Below are 12,696 nucleotides of genomic sequence, written 5' to 3'. Positions count from 1 at the left end.
TCAAAATATGAAGCAGTACATGTACTAAAATTTAATATATTTATGATTATTAATTGAACCCAACTTTTCAGATATAAAGTACTAAGGACTCTAACTTTAGTAGCAATTAGGTTAAAGATATTAAAATAGTCTGAAACAAGTTTTATTTCACAGATATAAAACAGTTCTGAACATTTACAACTTATACAAAAACTGGTAGCCTTCTGTTTTAAAAGGTGCTATCCTAAGACAATAGGAAAAGTTCAACACTGCGATGACGTCCCAAATTACGGGTTCAGGGAATGGGGAATACGAAGAAAGTATTCTAATCAACTACAAAATCCTGAAACCAGTTTTGATTGAAGGAAAATGAATAATACTGGATTTTCAAACAGTGTGAAATCACACTTTGGTCTGTAAACACATTTAGCTTTGTTTTTTATTCAGATGTATACATTAAACATTATATAAAACGCCACTAAAATGAACCCTTCAAAGGTTTAATAAAAAAGAGGTAGGGAATGAAAATTAAAGAATCTATTTTGGTAGTTCTTCAATAATAATGCGAGACACTGAATTCCATCCAGTAGAGGCATCTCCTTTCGGGTAATCCGAACAAGTCCCAACCCAGATAGCAACATCCACTAGTCCGGCACCAATTCCTTCACAAAGTCCTTCCACTGCAGAACAGAGATGAAAGGTACATCTTTCTTTAGAACGAAAAGCAAAAATCTTCATCTAAATTTTAGTGCTTTAGCAAGCTGGATAACGAATCTATTTAATGTACGATGAATTAAAAATTCTAACACTTAATCAGGACTTCATAGAGATAAGTTCTCTTTTTCTTACCAAGTAAATATTTTTAAGAGATGTATTCCTATCCATTCGATGATATAAGCTTAACAGATAGTTTTCTTACAGGTTTTGACCATAAAAGCAGAGTCTGTTTAGTTCCTGAAAGTTACTGTTTAGGTGACTGAAAACAAAAAAAGCAATTTATTTGACTAAACAAAGGAAGCCTACACTTTTGAAAGCCAAGAGTTTTATTTGATATGCAGGTCTTTTTTAAAGGAAGTCTTTTCCAACACTTACCTATACACTTGATGGCATTCACGGAGAAGAAAGGACTTTTAAAACATTAAAAGAAATTCTAGCATAATCATTATACCAGTCCTCCAATCTGGGAATCCCATTTTTCATAGAATTTCCTCACGGTGAAAAAACAAGCAGCCTTGTTTTTCCTTTGTGTTCTTCTGCTTTATAAATATACAAATTTTCTCAGGGTCTCTGGACTTTCACATGCTAATATACAACTTGCATTCCATCTTACCATGGTTCTTCTATATTAAAAAAAAAAAAAATCCCCAAGGTCATTTTAACAGACAAAAAGATATGTGTCTGTGTAAGGAGGAAAAGGCACCAAAGGTTGCCAGATTCTTTAAGAAAATGGGTCCCGATATATGAGTAGTGGAGGGATGCCATCATGCGACTGGTCAGATTTCCCATTTGGTAGGTTAGTACAATCCAGCTGAGCCTCAGTAATGTAGATCTGAAGCTATCTCCTTCTTTTAGCGGACACATCAGTGAATCTAAGGTAAGTCCCTCAGAATCCAGTGATACGACTGTGGTTCAGGCCCCTTTCAAAGCAGGGAGAACTAAGCAGTGTGACCACAATTCCATTTAACCTAGGGCCACACTTGGTGAAAATGCCTAGAAATAATACTCGTGTGCTCCCAAGTTCTGCAGATCCACGGCCTAGAAGCTTGCTCACCTCACACTGCATGATGTAATAAGACAAGTTGGGGTCTAGCATCAGTCTTGCAGGAGGAGTCAAAGGGTCACTTCATGGTCTTTAACATATAATGTTTTTTGAATGAATGAACATTTTTGCAATGATAATATACTATTGCAATTTATTAAGCATCTAAAATATGTTGGAATTGGGAGTTCTAGACCTATTTTCCTCCTAGACCCAGGTAACAAAGTAGCATTCAAATGTTTTCAAACTCCCATGGATATATCCAAGACTTTCAGTCAACCTCAATGTGCTAAGTAGGTCTCCTTTCTCTCAAGAAAGAGTAACAGTGTGAGAGGGAAAGTGACTTCATTATAGGGGTAACCTTCCATAACCTTAACACAGAAACTGTTATGAGTAACAAATTACTTCTGACATTCCACCCAACGGATCACACCAAATGAGTTTCCACAACATGGTTGGGAAATGCTATATTAAATAATTTATAAGGCATATGCACGTATAGGTCACAGTTCATGGGCCTGAGGGCCCATATCATAGCAAGATATCAGCTCAAACACCTTAAAGGTAATACAATAGAAAGTAAGTTACTCATTCCAACGACTATTTAACACATATCACTTCCTAATCAAATCTTAATTTTATATCCAGATTTTTCTTATTTTAGAGACTGCTTCTCAAGATGCAAAACATATCATCCTTTCCAGCACATGTATCTAAGGACTTAGTGATGAAGCTTTTTAACCGGACCAAAGAGCGGGTTGGGGAGACAAGAGGGCAGGCAAGGAGCTGGTTTCTGCTTTCCTGGACACTGACTCTACTGTCCTGGGTAACACACTTTATTTCCCTGGACCTTCTCTATGTGCAAAAAGAGGGGATTAAAATATCTTCTTTATATCTGAAAGATATGGCGGGGATCTGAGGAAGAATGTGGAAGGGACGCCCTTAATTTCTTAGGAATAAGAAATGTGAGATACTGGTTTCTGGGTTCAGTATCTGACTTGAATCCCCAAAGCATGCTGAAATATAATTTCCTCTGGTTTACAGTGGAGGGATCTCTTCTCTTCCCTCTGCCATTTTTAAGTGCAAGATTAGTGAGAAATCCTTGCAAGAAATCAGGGAAATGGAGCTGGTGATATATACATCTTGTGATTCTCCCAGCATGGGCGGTCATGCTGTGCGATCCCACTGCAACTCAAGAAACCAAATATTGATAGTGGTACGTCTGGGTGATGGCTTTAATCGGCAGCCCCCCAGTTCTATTTCTTGGTATCGTCCAAATTTTCGTGAATGAGCCTTAAGACAGAACAAACCAACCAAGTTTTTTCCCTTACAGTTTAAGCAAACACTGGTTGAAATGAATGTCATTCTTTCACAGAAACAGAGAATGCAATATGGCCATGTTCTCTTTTGCAAGTTCAGCAGACCGTATCCATCCTTTTAAAGGACAAGGCAGAGAAGTAATCTCCTTATCAGTCTATGCTAGTGGATCTCATGAGCATTAAAATAACTGGAAGAGATTCTGCAATCCATTCCCTCAGCAGCCTCCATACCCGTTAAGTCAGACCCCCTGGAGAGGTGGTACTCAGGTACAGGGATTTTTTTTAAAGTGCCCCAGTTGAGCCGAATACGTAGCCATGGTTGAAAACCACTGCTCTATGGCATTAGAGACTGTTTTGCCTTTTCATCTAACTCAGTAATTTTCAACCTTGGGGATCTTTTAAAAAGTACAGTCTGATCCACAGAGATTCTGACTCAGTTGGTCAGAGGTGGGACCCAGGCATCTGCATGTTTTTTTTTAAAGATCCATTTCAGGGAATTCTGAAATGCAACCAGGATGAAGAATCATGTGCTGAAAACCTGCTATAGGTCTCCTTCTCAGAGGCTAGTGAGCCAACATGCCAGCGGATTCAAAACCAGTTTTGGTCTCTAAAGACGTAAGGCACATCATGCAGTCACTATTCTACATACCAGAAGAAGTGCGATGAATATTAATTGTTGAATTGAGTTCAGGGCTTCCTTGGTCCAAATAAATTATGGCTTCAATGGGAAGAGGTCCTGAACATTCAGCTCCGTTGAACGTGAAATACCAACGCTGACAGCATGCACTTCGGCATTTTAACCGAAGTGAGCCGCTGAACAAAACTCGTAAAGCACTGTTGGAGCGCATCTTTGTAAACGTACACTCCTGTCACAAACACAGAAACAAGGTTTTATTAGCGTTTTCAACTTTCATTAAAATTATGCTTTCAGGGCTGCCTGGGTGGCTCAGTCGGTTAAGCGTCTCCCTTCGGCTCAGGTCACGATCTCACAGTTCATGAGTTCGACTCCCGTGTCGGGCTCTGTGCTGACAGCTCAGAGCCTGGAGCCTGTTTTGGATTCTGTGTCTCCCTCTCTCTCTGCCCCTCCCCTGCTCACACTCTGTCTCTCTCCTTCAAAGATAAATAAACATTTAAAAAAATTTTTAAATTATGCTTTCAAATTGCACTGTGAATTTTATTTAACTTTCCTCTTCTTCAAACTACATTATTGTTTTTATTTTTTATTTATTCAATTTTTAATTTATTTTTAAAGTTTATTTATTTTATTTTTGAGAGAGAGAGAGAGAGAGACAGTACGAGTCGGGAGGGGCAGAGAGGGGGAGAGAGAGGATCCCAAGCAGGCTCTGCATTGCCAGCACAGAGCCCCATATGGGGCTCAAACCCACAAAACCGTGACATCATGACCTGAGCCGAAACCAAGAGTTGGACGCTTAACTGAATGAGCCACCCAGGTGCCCCTCAAATTACATTTTAAAAAGCTTAACTTTTACAGAAGGAGAGAGGTTCTCTGCAAGATAGATAAACGTCTGATATGAGGTACTCTCAGAAAATCAAATTACAGCATTCTTAAAATTATTCACGCCATTGAAGGTATCTTTTGGTTTTACTCAAAACAGCTAGTCTTCCGTATTTTAAACCAAACCAATCTATATATTGACTTTTTTTTTCCATTCCAAAAAATATCTCCTGAGCCCTTTATGCTGGATGTTACAGTCACAGCAGTAAATGAAACAGAATCTCTGCCCTCGTGGACTTTATATTCTAGACCAGACCTGTCCATATTCTAGACTAGCCCTGTCTCTATATACTTATTCTTGACCAGTTTCTTTTTTTGAGCAACAGCAAACAGTACCAGGGGTGAAGCACAGGTGGGGGTTTTAGTCTTTACCTATCTGACACAATTAGAAAGCCCGGGTCTCTTTCTCTCATTGCTCTTTGCAAAATTTGTCTCCCCACTGGCTCACGGTCTACTATCTTTCACTTGCAGAAAACTCCCAAACCCATTCTGACCGCTCCTAAGAAACTTAAAAACATATTAAATATGTAGAGTCCACATGGATAGTTGTAGAACTCAGCGATTTTTGATGAACTGTAAGTAACCAGTCCGTCCGAACAGACAGTCTCGAACGGTTTGCAATCGAGCAGGCGTGAAAAAGCTGCGGCGAGGAGCATCTCAGAGTGTTCCGAAAGTAAAATCTCTTCTATTTGCATTGGCTGATGGTAGGAGTAGTTACTATCAAGGGATAATACATTGTACATACAGAACCAGGTACGGCACTGGGCAACAAAAGAAGAAAGAGGCTTAGAAATAGCACCAAGCTTCTTCAGCTCTGTGCCATCCCGATCGTCTTGCCAGTTGCTTTTGAAGCAAACACTAATTAAAGTGACTAGAATCGTGAATCAAAATGCTCTGCCACACAGGCTCTTTTGAGTACTTTTCCCCCACCTCACCGTTACAGACAATTTTTTTTTTAATTTAAGTTCATTTGTTTGTTTGTTTGTTTATGTATGTATGTATTTATTTATTTATTGAGACAGCAAGCAGAGGAGAGGCAGAAAGACAGGGAGAGAGAAGCCCAAATAGGCTCCACGCTGTCAGTGCAGAGCCCAAGCTCACAAACTGTGAGATCATGACCTGAGCTGAAATCAAGAGTCAGATGCTTAGCTGACTGAGCCACCCCAGGAGCCTCACAAATTTTTTTAAAAAATTTTGTTAATGTTTATTTATTTTTGAGAGAGGGAGACAGAGTGCAAGCTGGGGAGGAGCAGAGAGAAAGGGAGACACAGAATCTGAACCAGGCTGTCAACACAGAGCCCGACGTGGGACTCAAACTCATGAACTGTGAGTTCATGGCCTGAACCAGTCTGACGCTTAACCGACTGAGCCACCCAGGTGCCCTCACAGACAAACTTTAAATGCTCACTGTAGTATATCTCTGGTCCATTCCACCTCCCATAAGCTTAGCAATTTTAAGCCACACCTGCTACCCAGAATAAGGACAAACACCAATAGACTTCCCACTTCGAGATAATTCCTATCACAGGGTAGTTTCTTGGAAATTTTTTCCCACTCTTTCGTGGTCTGGAGCCACAGCAGAATTTCTTACACTAATTTAAATTTAAATTCACTTTAGGACAAGACTGGAAGGTTGCTTACCATCCAACACAGACACTCACACTCTCCCTTTTTGTTTGCATTTAAAAAGGGGAGAGTAAGTTATGTTAGATATTATCCGGGCTAAAATAACATGGTGATTTGTCTTAGAAATACCTTTATAAAATCAACTTTGAAAGGTTAGCTTTTTTTTTTCATTAATCCTAACTTAAAAGCTACAGGGTCCCTACTCCTTAATTTTGTAAAAAGTCTTTTAGTAAAAATAAAATAAAATCTCATCCAAAATTCACACTCAACTATGAAAACTCTTAAGTTTTGCTTCAACTTTAAAATAATTCAGACTTCACTTACCGCAATTTTGCCAAGATCAATGCCGTAATTCAGTGAACTCCACGAGCACTGTTTGTAGTTAGGTGTCCAGGACTCCTCAAAGGTTTCCCTCAGGCATTCTCCCTTTTCTCCTTTGAATCCATCCCGACCGGGGATCCCAGGGGTCCCAGGAATGCCATTGGCCCCAGGGCTTCCGTCTCGCCCAGGCACCCCTGCAGGTCCTTGTAAGCACATTCCATTATACTAGAGCAGAAAAAGGAAATAGGGACAAACTCTCACCACTTACGATTCCAAGACTCATTCTGATTAGAATTGCATTTATTTTTGAGCACCTGGAGTGCAGAATCTCTTCATACTACTGGTTCATGTTCTAAATGAGTTATTATATGGAACTGATTTTAAAACAATTTCTAAAATGTTAAGATTTCTTTCCTGTTCTTTTCATTGCACAGACTGTAGGCACGCATGCACACACACAAGTCAAAGATGACACAATGTTTTCATTTGCCTGCTTTTTTCTACTGCTTATTAAAAGTATACACAATTTTTAAATAGCTGTACTTCAGCGTGAACATAATTGAATACACTGCCATTTTCTTCTGACCTTATATGCTGTAAACTTATTTACTTGGATTTCAGAATGATACTTTAAAAAATTGTTATGCAACCATTGCATTATTTGGGGATACTTAGGCTGTTCCTATGTTGTCTGTCATTAATATTATTGTAATGAAAATCTTCATACATAGAGCTTTCTTCGTCTTTTGAATTATCTCCCTAAGATATATTCCTAGTGATAAAATTATTTAAAAAGCTTAGTTAATAATTATCTTAAATGGGCGAAACCTTTGAAATGGATCGCACATCTCCTGCTTCTATTTTTATGTGAAGGGAGTGTCACTAGGTTAACACGTCTGGCCTCCAACCTCACTCCTTCTTAGGAGTGAATGACATGGTTACAGGTGACCGCTGGTTTTCATTAGGGTGGCAGGAATCTATCCAACCTCTTAAGTGCTATGATTATTTCTCGGTGTCAGGTAGAAGTTAAGAGCATGAGTTCTTGCACCAGATTCTCTGGATTTTAATCCTGGCTCAACCACATATTAGCTCTGTGAGATAAGGCAACTGACTCAACATTTCAGTGCCCGTTTCCTTACCTGTAAAATGAAGAAAATAGTAAAGATTCTTACCTTGTAGGGTTCGTATGAGATTGAAGTGAGATAATATATAAAATGTGCTTAGAGCAGTGCGGGCCACAGTAAGCAGTGTATGTCAGCCATAAGGATTCTTATTATTCCCCCAAGACCATGTAAGGCAGTGATACTGGGCAAGTATGTCTACTCCCTCGGGTGGACCTTGCCAGGGTCTAGAGCTGGGAAAGGCAACATTAGCAAACCTGCCAGCCAGCACACATAAGCCACTCATACCAATGTAGCTGGATAAGTGGTAAGGGTGATATTTTATCTCCGTCTAATTCCCATGTCTATTCCTGAATTCGTCCACTTATTAGGGCCCTCCAAACCACAAATGCGATCCACTTAAATTTTTACTTTAACATTCCCCTATTTGTGTAAAGTATACTGTCATTCTATATAAAGATCCTGTCCAGTGAGAACAACAACAACAACAACAACAAAACCCCAAGATTCCTTATAGATTAAAATAACTTCAAAACTTATCTTTCAATTTCGCCATCTGGGATTAGACATGGTCATATTATAAAATCCAGTAATGACATTGCCTAGGAAGGATCCTCATGTATATAATGCTTCCCAATCAATTTCTTTTCCCATCACCAGCTTTATGTTTGTTTTTTTACAATTTATTTTAGAAAGAGAGAGAGAGAGAGTGCATGAGAGCAGGGGAGAAGGGCAGAGGGGTATAGAGAGAGGAGAGAGAGAATCTTAAGCAGGCTCCATGCTGATGGGGGGGAGGGGAGGCTGGATTCCATGACCTTGGGATTATGACCTGAGGCAAAATCAAAAGTCAGATCCTCAAATGCCGGAGCCACTCAGGGGCCCCTCATCTTTGTTTCAATTTTTTTTTTTTTTTTTTTTTAGCGTTTATTTCTGAGACAGAGAGAGACAGAGCATGAGTGGGAGAGGAACAGAGAGAGAGGGAGACACAGAATCCGAAGCAGGCTCCAGGCTCTGAGCTGTCAGCACAGAGCCCAAAGCACAGCTTGAACCCACGGACCACAAGATCATGACCTGAGCCAAAGTCGGATGCCCAACCGACTGAGCCACCCAGGTGCCCTATGTTTTGATAAATGATTTATGTCATGACTTTGGCCACTGCCATTTTCCTGATGTAAGAAAAAAAAAGCACTATTTATTGCCAAGGAAATAGTAAGAAAAGTATTTAATAAAATTTCGAAAGTATTTGAAGACACGCTAAAATACAAAATATTCTAAAACAGGGGTCCCTGGATGGCTCAGTTGATTAAGCATCCAACTCTTGATTTTGGCTCAGGTCATGATCTTACTGTGGTAAGATCAAACCCCAAGTTGGACACCATGCTGAGTGAGCTTGCTTAAGATTCTCTCTCTCTGCCCATCTTCCACTCGTGTGCTCTCTCTCTCTCAAAAAAATAAAAAATAAAGAAATAATCTGCATTTCAGTGACCACATAATTATATTGAATTTGGTTCCACAGGTATTACATCTGTCTTCTCACTTTAAAATGCTAACCCTTGGGGTGCCTGGGTGGCTCTGTTGGTTAAGTGGCCAACTTCAGCTCAGGTCATGATCTCTCAATTGGTGGGTTCAAGCCCAGCACAGGGCTCTGTCCTTACAGCTCAGAGCCTGGAGCCTGCAGCCTGCTTCTGATTCTGTGTCTCCCTCTCTCTCTGCCCCTCCCCCACTCACACTCTCTCTCTCACTTTCTCTTAAAAATAAATTTTTAAAAGTTAAAAAAATAAAATAAAATAAAATGCTATCCCAGCACATGCTTAGTACTAGGCAGGGGTTCTAGAAATGTCGGTAGAATGAGCCCCTATTTCTCTCCATGGCCACCAGGGGGCAGAGCTTGCTGGAAGCTTGAAAGGAACGCTTTGACAGATTCTGTACAAAGAAGTTGCTTTATAGAATCTGTTGAAACCTTCTTAATGACCACATGAACATTTTTTTCTCTAGCAAAACCAAATCCAATCTACAGGATGCACCTGAGCTTGGCTGCACAATAAGCTTTTCCAAGCAGGGCGAGATTTGTGGGAAACCGCAGGTACTGAAAATCCATGGAGGAAAAGAAAAAATTGCTAGCTTTATGGAGAAAAGGGGTATTTTGTGTATCATAATTGCAAATTCATAAATGCAAACTGCAGATGAACCACAACCATTTGGTACAGTTTTAAACAACTTAGACACTTAAAATAGAACTGTAGCCCTGAACACATTGTCTGCTTTGTGGAACAAAATTACATAGCACATCACCAAAAAGTGCAGTGTGCAATGGCAGGAATTTTTTTCCAGAGCCTTTGAATCTGGCATAGAACTAGCTGCCAGGGAGTTTGGTTTATTAGCTCAGTTTATAATGGCAACTTAACAAATTCAAAACGGTTTTTATCAAAACAATGCCCCCACTTTATGCCCTGCAATGCCTGTAAACCGTATTTGTCTGCAAATAAGATTGGCTTAAGGACTTAAGTTTATTATGTGCCAAGGAATATGGTAGCTTGTGAAAGGACAGCTCTAGACACAGGGCTAGGTTTGTTGATTTTCGGAGGGAAAGAGCTTTAAGCAAACAGACCTTCCCATAGATTAGCCCTTCAGAAAGCACTTGGGCTATTTGCTGTCCTGGAAACTGTCTTCTCCCTTAGCTCCACTGTGATGCTCCAGCTTGGTGGCCACAGGCTGGGGACTGAGGGTATCTGGAAGAACTGACTACCTGTCTGTCTAAACAGAACAATGAAATGGGTCCTTGGAGGGTTAGTGCGGGGTCCCTTCATTTTCCCCTTCTGGCCTTAATCCCTCTGAACCATTCCGGTCCTGAGCTGTGGTCGTCCAGCAAAGTAAATTGCAGCCCATACTTCCTAGGAAGATGACCCACATGACTCATAGTATTCAAGTTACAAAGAGTTGGACGGATGCTTTGTAAGGGTTGTTATTCTCTCCTGCAGGCAGACGTGGCCACCAGCCCCAACACAGGACACGTCACAGGGCTCTGGGCCAGGCCCACCCAAGGGATCAGCGAGTCTAGGGTCTCCCAGGCAGCTCCCAGGCCCACCTTCCAACCTACCTAAGCTCCTCCTCCTACTCTCATTGCCGCCCTAACCCTCTCCATCTTCCTGGGGTGTGGAGGGCCCTCAGAGGCCAGAAATTATTGGGCGTCTCCCTGTATTTTGGGGCGTCCCACCCGACCCACATCGCATCTCCGTTCCACGATGGCCCTGCCATTAGGGTCTCCCGTGCGAGTGCCACGACCTCACCGCACGCCTAGCGCAGGTCCTACCTTACACGTGGACGCAGACAAAGCGGGACACCCAGTCGCACGCACGACCCACCTACACAGCTGTACAGACCACCCCGCCCCCAACAGCTGGACGCACGTACTCCCGGTGCGGCCCGCGGCTCTGTCCCCGCCGCCGCACTCACCAGGTCCACCACCTCCCTCTGCCGGAGCAGCGCCTTTTGCTTCCCCTTGGGGGTCTCGGAGGCGCTCGACGGCGCCCGCAGCTGCAGCAGCAACAGCAGCAGGAGGCCGAGGAGCCGCTGCGGAGAGGCCGCGGCGGGGCCGTGGGGGCGCATGGCGCGCAGCGGCCCGGGGAGGCGCGGAGCAGGAGGAGGAGGAGGAGGAGGAGAAGGAGGAGGAGACGCGGAGCCGGGACCTGATCAGAGTCTGGCCCCGCCGTGCTCCCAGGCCGCCGCAGGCTGCATCAATGCCCCTTTCACCCGCGCGCCTCCCTCCGACTCCCTCTCCCTCCCGCCCCTCTGGACACCCGAGTTTCCATCCTGTAATAGGCCAGAGCCCCTACCCCGAGCCCGACACGGGGCGGGCCGAGAGCCGAGCCCGCCCCCTCCGGCGCCGCCGCTCGGCCCGCCCGGACCCTCGCGGAGAAGCCGCCTGCCGAGTCCGGGCCGGTGGCGGCGTTCCGGCGGCCACAGGTGGAAGCTTGAAGGGCGGGAGTGGAGACGGCACCGCCTAAGTGACCCCTGAGAGGCAAGTGCCCTAACCTGGGTCCACGAACCACCTTCAGGGGTTGTCAAACTGGCACTGCGGGCAAGCTCTTTTTAGGAGGTGACATTGGGAGGCGCAGAACCATAGGTATCATCAGGTTCGCCCAGGGGTCCATGACCCAAATGACTAAGATTCAGTGTTTCAGAGCCGCCTGCTTGGGCTCAGTGGGTTAAGCCAGCCAACTCTTGATCTCCCCTCAGGCCATGATCTCACAGTTGGGATCCAGGGGGCCTGGGGCTCAGCCCTGAGAGCTGGGAGCCTGCTGGGGATTCTCTCTCCACCTCTTTCTCTGCCCCTCCCGCCTCTCAAAATAAACAAATAAACATTAAAAAAAAACCCAAGATGTTTCAGAAACAAACAAACAAACAAACAAACAAAAAACCACTCTTAAATGCAGAGAACTCATGGTTGCCAAAGGGGAGGTGGGTGGGGGAATCTGTGAAGTAGGTAAAGGGGATTAAGAGATACCAACTTCCAGTTATAAAATAAGTCACAGGGGTGAAAAGGAACAGCATAGGGAATATAGTCAACCATGTAATAGCGTTGTATGGGGACAGGTGGTGATTACACTTATTGCGGTGGGCACTGAGTAATGTATAGAATTTTTGAATCAATATGCTGTACACCTGAAACTAATATAACCTTGTATGTCATTATACTTCAGCAGACATTTTTTTAAATATAAAAAATTTAAAAAGAACTGATGTTTCATAAGTGCTAACACTCACTAAGCCCCAGGAACCACACGAAGTCTTTTACACATACTCTGTGTCCTCTGGACAATCCTAGGGGGGTTGATACCTCCTCTATTTGCACCATTCACGGATGTGGAAACTGAGGTTCAGGGAGGGTAAGTTACATGCAGTGGTAGAAATTCACTACTGAGTGATCATTCTTGACTTCTGACTGATACTATCTTTTTCTAACCCCATCTGTCCTCCTCTGTCCATTCTGGAAGAAAGCATCCCCAGGGGACCCAGGCCACCCACCAGGTAGGGTCCTTAATACGCCACTGGCTG

The 12,696-nt window shown here is 43.0% G+C and overlaps 1 protein-coding gene across 1 annotated transcript; it reads right to left on the bottom strand.

The window, feature by feature from the left end:
• Positions 1-126: 126 nt before the first annotated feature.
• CTHRC1 (collagen triple helix repeat containing 1) lies at positions 127-11,429 on the bottom strand. The gene is made up of 4 exons (XM_019467937.2): positions 11,095-11,429; positions 6,524-6,745; positions 3,707-3,923; positions 127-659 (listed from the first exon to the last, which is right to left on the bottom strand). Exons 1-4 carry the CDS (start codon positions 11,245-11,247, stop codon positions 517-519), a joined length of 735 nt encoding a protein of 244 aa, XP_019323482.1. The 5' UTR covers positions 11,248-11,429; the 3' UTR covers positions 127-516.
• Positions 11,430-12,696: the final 1,267 nt, after the last annotated feature.

The sequence above is a fragment of the Panthera pardus genome, unplaced genomic scaffold, assembly GCF_024362965.1.
Source record: "Panthera pardus isolate Hobbes unplaced genomic scaffold, ASM2436296v1 HiC_scaffold_7, whole genome shotgun sequence".
NCBI lineage: Eukaryota > Metazoa > Chordata > Mammalia > Carnivora > Felidae > Panthera > Panthera pardus.
This window is presented reverse-complemented; position numbering and strand designations above follow the sequence as displayed.